Source organism: Solanum pennellii, chromosome 6 (assembly GCF_001406875.1).
Source record: "Solanum pennellii chromosome 6, SPENNV200".
Classification (NCBI taxonomy): domain Eukaryota; kingdom Viridiplantae; phylum Streptophyta; class Magnoliopsida; order Solanales; family Solanaceae; genus Solanum; species Solanum pennellii.
The window spans coordinates 24,587,570-24,594,831 of NC_028642.1; the positions used below are offsets into that span (position 1 = coordinate 24,587,570).

The 7,262-nt window shown below is 35.9% G+C and overlaps 1 protein-coding gene across 1 annotated transcript; it reads left to right on the top strand.

The window, feature by feature from the left end:
* Positions 1-722: 722 nt before the first annotated feature.
* Positions 723-1,145, top strand: LOC107022191. Its single transcript, XM_015222873.2, has one exon. The coding sequence runs from the start codon at positions 723-725 to the stop codon at positions 1,143-1,145; it is 423 nt and encodes a 140-aa protein (XP_015078359.2).
* The last annotated feature ends 6,117 nt before the right edge of the window (positions 1,146-7,262 follow it).

A 7,262-nucleotide genomic window follows, 5' to 3' on the forward strand; every position in this document is an offset into this window, starting at 1 on the left:
ATTATTGAGTCTATGAATGGCATATGTTGTCCCTTAGTGTTTCTATGATTTAAATATGGAAAGATGTTCTAAGATATTCGTGAGTAAAGATTTATTTCCGTACTACTTATCATATGTTTATATATGATGAACGTTACAGAAGGGCTTGTACAAGACCTCCGAAAGGTCAAGTACGCCAGTCCAGGATTCGAGATTGACACTATCTTCTATGGTGTGGTATCGGGTCGTGACAAGCTTGGTATCAGAGCATAGGTTATGAAAGTGGTCTTAGGAATCAAAAAGTCTCTTAAAACCATGTCTAGTAGAGTCTTGACAATCGGTGTGAGTAGCGGCACATCTGTGCGAGAGAGAATATAGGAGGATAGAGTTTCACTTTCTTCATGAATCTTGTGTCTTCCCTATGGAGTTGAGGTTGTAAGTGTCTATTCTTAATTTTTTTTTTGTGTTTATAGGAGATTACTAATAGAGGGATAATCGTTAGAAGCTTGGAAGAAGGAAGGGTAGATGAGGAAGTTCCTCCTCAAGTTGAACAAGTAGAGCATGTTGCTCAAGGTGCTCAAGGTGATCATGTCCCTATTGGAGGTCAAGGTAATCAGGTTCCGCAGGTTCCCCCGTAAATGACTAGTGGGGATATTAGAGAGGCTTATATTATATTAGCCCGAACTTTGACTACATATGTGAATATTGTTATGCTTCCTAGAGTGAATGTTGTGGAGAGCACTATGACATCTACATTGAGAAGCTTTGTAAGGATGAATCCTCCTGTCTTTCTTGGATCTAAGGTCGAAGAGGATCCCCTAGAGTTTCTAGATGGTGTGTACAATGTGTTGGGTGCCATGGGGGTTACTCCTAGGGAGAAGACGGAGTTGGCTTCGTACCAAGTGAGGGAGGTTTCTCAAGCGTGGTACACTCAATGGAAAGATAATAGTCTGGATGACTCGGGACATATAGAGTGGAAAGATTTTAAGGAGTCTTTCTTGGGAAAGTACTTTCCCCGTGAAAGGAGGGAGGTGACGGTTGAAAATTTCATTAATCTCAAGCACGGTAATATGAGTGTTGAGGAGTATTCTTTGAAGTTTTCTATGTTGTCTAGATATGCTCATTCCTTCGTTTCTAATCCTAGGGATGAGATTGTACGTTTGTGACGGGTGTAGCCGACCTTGTGAAAGAAAAATGACATACGTCTATGCTCTATGATGATATGAACCCTAGCTAGACTCATGGTGTATGCCAATCAATTGAGGAGTCTAAACTTTTTAGGATTGCTAGAAACTTGTTGTGAAGTGGTTCAAGTGACCAAAGTCAAATTAGGTGCAAGAAGAGGGCTCAAACTCAAGATGGACCTAGTGTTCCTCGGTAAAACATGAGAAAGGTAGTGGTTCTCAAGGTGGTAAGCCAACTTGTGTTACTAGTGGAAAGAATAATTATGGGGAGTGTCCATTGGATACCGGGAGTTTTTTTGGATGTGGTTAAGATGGACATAAAGTGAGGGATTGTCCTACTAGAGATGGTAGCAAAGTTTCTCCTAATGTTCCTAAAGATAATGCTCCAAATATGAGGTGTTTCTATGAACTCAGGACTAGAAGAACAAAGCCAGATGAGGGTGATGATGATATCGTAAGTTCTTGTATTTATTTAGTGTTATGAGTTCCTTCTAAGTAATGGGGGTGATTATGATGTGTAGTGATGTTTTGATTGATTGCCTCATCTCGTATATTCAACTCAAGCATGAGAGTAGAAATTCATAGTAGTATGATATATGGTGCATTGTGTTTAGGGGTCTTATTGAAATTGAATTTCATTGATTCCTTGAATGTGCATTTCATGAAGTAATGATTATGTTGTAAATTGTGTTTATATGATTTTATGTTGCACACTAGCATGTTTCCATAATGAAATGCCCAAAAGATAAATTTTTTAAAATTGTGGCATAATTTACTGTAAAGGCTGCCTGCTCACTGTAAAATTTTTGAAAAATTAGCTAATCCATTGTTTGGTCGAAAATATTTTTAATGTGTATATAACGAAGGTATATGAGCACAATAATGAATATAAAATGATTTTTTTCGGATATAGAAAGAAGGATGTGAGTCTAATGGCATAATTAGTTGTAGAAACGTTTCTAACTTCTTGTTGTGTTTTGATTCTCTTGATTATGTTCAATTGATGTTTCTCATTGATTGTTTGTCGTATAATGTATTATGTGGTATATCCATGATAATTTATGTTGAATATCTGCTATTGAAAGTGCTTAGAGAGTGGCAAAGTGTCATTTGAGGACGAATGTTGTCCATGTGGGGGAGATTGTGATACCTCGAAACTAACATAGGTTAATCTAGAGCCTAACATGACTTTCATGAGGGTATAAGGTCCTAAAAAGGTATATAATGTGGTATTGAGGCATTATCTAATGATTTAGGTGCATTGGAAATTTAACGTCAAGAGATGACTAAGACGTTTGACGAGTAGGTCACATATGTACCTCATGTGTGGTTATGTGCCTTTATGTGTGTTTCATGAGTTAATGAGGTACTTATATGAGTAATGTAACACTTCAAAAAATTACAGACGTGTCGTAAAGCCTAACATAAGTATCATGAGTTCTAAACAGTGTTTCATGTCTGTTTTAATGAGTATAGGTCATTTAGGAAGTCTAGAAACCAAAACATCCAAAAACGTCTATGAAATCCGGAAGTTGGTTTAAAGAGTTACTAAGGTGCGTTAGCCTTATTTACTAGATTTAAGGAGTCGTAAATCGATGACATTAGGTGGAAAGCTGTATCAAAATTGTTAAAGCGGATTCTTGATCAAAACGTTTGAGCACGACTCCCCAAAGACCAACCAAGGGCCTTTGAGGAGGACCCTAGCACGTAAGAGGAAACATTGCATAGGCAGTGTGCAACCACGAGTGGCCAACGACGGCTCGTGTGTGGATCCACGGGGGGTCGCTTCCAACCATCATCTCACATTTAGCCAAAATGTTGGAGGCCCTCAGATGCACAGTCTCTAAACTAAATGATGGTTGTGTAGCACAAAAATGGCATAGTGACTATTGACTCAAAAATGGTCCATCGCTCGGGGTCACGTCTTTGAGGGTCGAGTTTCCTGCACAACCTAAGTTAGTTTCATTAATTTTTTTATGGGGTTAGGTGATTAATTAGGTGGTTAAGGTGTTCTAATTATGTTGACTAAGCCCCAATATAAAGACCCGACCCCAACCCCAATTAATCTAATTACAAATCCCAATACAAACTCTCTTCCTTCACTCTTATTTCTCTCTCTATTTGAAGACACCGTTGAAGGCAAGCTAGGGGAAGGTTTTGCGGGATGGAAAGGAACGATTTCACAATCAAATCTGTATGAAATGTTGATGTATGAGACCTATTCACCGTTTAGATATTTTTGCTCAAAGGGTTCGTTCAAAATATTTCCAAAAACTTTAGTTTTGAAGTATGTTTCATCTAATCTCGAAATTGAAGTTATGAATTGAGTTGTTTCTAATTTCTTTAGGTTATATTGAACATATTAACATGTATTTGAACTTGATTTTGATGATTTTTGATGTTTTGGTATATATTGAAGAACATGATCCTCAACCCCTATCCCTAGGTTGTGATCTTGACCTATATTGTATTATGATCATTCAATTGACATGCTTATTGATTAAATGAATATCCTATGGTGTTATTATGAATCAAATAGGATGAATTATTGGTATATCATGCTAGTTCTTGAGATGTTATTTAGGTTATGGAGTAGATTCTGAAGTTGACCTAAGTATCTTGTCGTAAGTTATGATCTAGTGTTTAATTCAGTTATAGAGATTCAATTAGCCTTGTTATATTATTGATTATTATTGTGTGATGATGTTTATCTCATAGTTTAGATGATTTATAGGTTGATGGTAAGACCTTTGTGATGAACTATGAAGAATACTTGGTAAGTCTTACGATCACTATCTTTACTTCCAATTGAGATTAATTATTGTTAAGATATGATTTTATATTAGAGTAAGCCTTGTATTACGATTGATAGAATGGTATGATGTTAAAATCTAATGTCTAGACTATGTTGTGAGGTTGATTAATGTGTATGTGTTATAACGATGGTGATTACTATCAATGTGAATTATTATGATATAAAATGCTAATATGTGAACCCCACTTATATAAATTGTCATGAAAAGGCCTATACTTAGACAATTCTTATTGAGATATTCATGATTTTGATTATACAATGGAAAGACACTATGACTTAAACTAAGCTATGATTGATAACTAAAGGCTTAAAGACATTTAATAAATGGACTCTAGGTTTGCACAAAGTGAACTAGATTGAGGAGTGTCACTTCCCACACAAGGAAGGAAGGAGAACTAAATTAATCTTGATATTGGAGACTATAATGTATGGAGCATAAAGAGGGTCACAATTATATATCCTAGTTCTTGAACTATGTTGCCCCCATAGGAATACTAGCTAGTGGATCCATGTAGTTGCTATGTTTTATGTTCTGATACTACCTTGGCAAGTAGTCTGCCTTCTTTAGGTGTAGGGTTTTATGACACCGGATTCTACACTAGGTCGTGTGGTCTATTTCTGTTAGGGAAAGATGTTCCTAAAAGATAAAATTCATCAAAGAATTTCAACTCTAACTAGGATAACTTAAGTGGTCTAGCTTAGTCTAGTTAGGGGTATGGAACTCTTCCTAAGCATTTTACTAGTAATCTTTTAGGGGTGTCATAGGAGGGTGTTCTTATAGATGTTTATGTTATCAAAATATATTATATGTACATGATGAACTTGCACATTGTTGATACTATATTTTGATTAGTTCAGTTATGAGTATGTGTAGGGTTATGTTGTTAAAATAAGATGGAATGTATATCAAAATGTTATATTATGTGAAGTTGGGCATTGGTTATGGTTTCTTTTTGAGACTACTTGATTGTGTAAGGTTATGGGGCTTTGCTTAATCATTGCACTTGTTGACTTTATAAGGATTCATGAGTATTTGTCTTGCTTATTATGATATGATTAACTCTTAGTCATGCTTATGATGTTATTAACTGATGATAGGGTTGTAGTATATAATGGGTTCAAGGATTTTGGGATACATATAACTTGTTTTAGTTAGTAAGCATGTTTGGTTGATTGGTATGACTTGCTTGATTACGCATGAGACTTTTAAGAGGGTAAAATGACATGTTTTGACTAAATTTCCCTCTTTAGGATATTTTTCTCTTATATGTGCATAAGGTCTCATACTTAGTACATGTGTAGTACTAACCCATTTTTCTTCCTTTTTCCCAACCATTTTTAGGTTAGGATCATTGAAGTATTTTTGAAGGATACTTAAAGAAGGCTTGTATCTTTGATAATCCAAGTAGGGGTAGGTCCTCATTGTCCATAGGAGATGCCAATATTGGAGCTTATATAGGTGTTTTAGCCTTAAGCCTCTTGTGTTCTATCTCTTTTCATTTCAGTACGTTTTATATAAGCCTATATGGTTCTTCCTTACTTTGATGTAGGGCTATGCCCAAATTTCTATGATAATTAGATGGTATGAGAATGCGACAATTCTTTAGACTATGTTCTATCTTAGTTATACATGTGTGTGCAATAAAAGTAGAATGCTATGTAACCTTATTATACGAAGGGTCTATGTATACTCGATATATTTATATATATTTTGTGTATGTAGTGGTCTATGTAAACATCCATGTATAAGTAATAAAGTTCTGAAATTTTCTGCTAAATTCGACGTATGAATGTAATGATGTAAGCTAAGAGGCTAGTCATAGTCCTATACGAGGAGGATGACGCCGGTTATTTAGGGGGTAAACCCTGATGTGACAAACTTGTTATCAGAAGATGATGTTGAATTATCTTAGAGTCGGTGTGTCCCTCTACCACGTCTATGTAAGTTCGTGTTCATAATTGTGAAGCACGCCACACTTGTGGATAAGGACCTGCATGATTCCTAGGAAACTCTCACTTTCTTGGAAATCTAATATTGTGACATTAGAGTATATATATGGTGTGCTTTTGCATCTAATCCTATTGTTGTTCTTATAGGAAAATGTATAATCAAAGGAATGCGGCACGAAGGCTTTTGAAGAAGAGATTGCCAATGCGGGAGCGCCTCCGCATGATGATCAAGTTCCTCCTCTTGAATAAGGTGAGGATGATGACGATGTTAGGATCAGAAATAAGCAGGTGTAAATGCGGAAGATATCAAAGCAAACCTCAAAAGACCACGAGTAAGAGGACAACGAGAAATATACCAAAAGACACAGAGATTTAATGGGGTTTGGTCAATTGACCTACATCCACAAAGAAGATGAGCAATCCACTATAAATATGAGAGTACAAAATACAGAAGGAAACAAACTCAACCAAATTCACTCATAATACATGGGAGGTTCACACAAGTGATAACGTACCAAGCTTGTAACCCACAATTTCGCCCCCTAACAAAAAACTCTCAAAGCCTTTAAGACTACATTGTGAATGCTGATTAAGTAAGAAGGAACATTCCTCTATTTATAGAGTCCTAAACCTTTACTACAAGAAAAAGGATTAGTCAATAAAAAATATTTTCCTAAAAGGAAAATCTATTTATAGTAAGAAATTTAGGATAAATAAAACCAAACAAATCTCCCCCTTGGCCTGAATTTTTGACAAAATAAATTTGTCCACCTTCTTTACATAATCTTCAACAACTTGTTTCTCCTCTCCATCATCTCCTTTGCAAAATTTATGTCTCAACACAGAGAACCTCTATGAAACAATTTCTCCTACAAAATCTTCATTACTGTCAAAAAGGTTGCAGCTAGAACTAAACCCGTCAAGATGAACACCTCTTTCTAATCTGGTTCAATCATCGATTATCGAACCACTGAAATTGACTCCGTCATTGAATCTGGATTTTATACCACTTTTTAGGACCAGAAATAAGCAGGTGTAAATGCGGAAGATAGCAAAGCAAACCTCAAAACATCACGAGTAAGAAGACAACGAGAAATATACCAAAAGACACAGAGATTTAATGTGGTTCGGTCAATCGACCTACGTCCACAAAGGAGATGACCAAACCATTATAAATATAAGAGTACAAAATACAGAGGGAAACAACCTCAACCAAATTCACTCTAAATACATGGGAGGTTCACACAAGTATAACGTATCAAACTTGTGACCCACAATTTCGCCCCCTAACAAAAAACTCTCAAAGGCTTTAAGACTACATTGTGAATGCTGAT

What these genes read in the sequence shown, in the direction of transcription:
- LOC107022191 (XM_015222873.2), top strand. Translation starts at nt 723, where the DNA reads ATGACATCTACATTGAGAAGCTTTGTAAGGATGAATCCTCCTGTCTTT.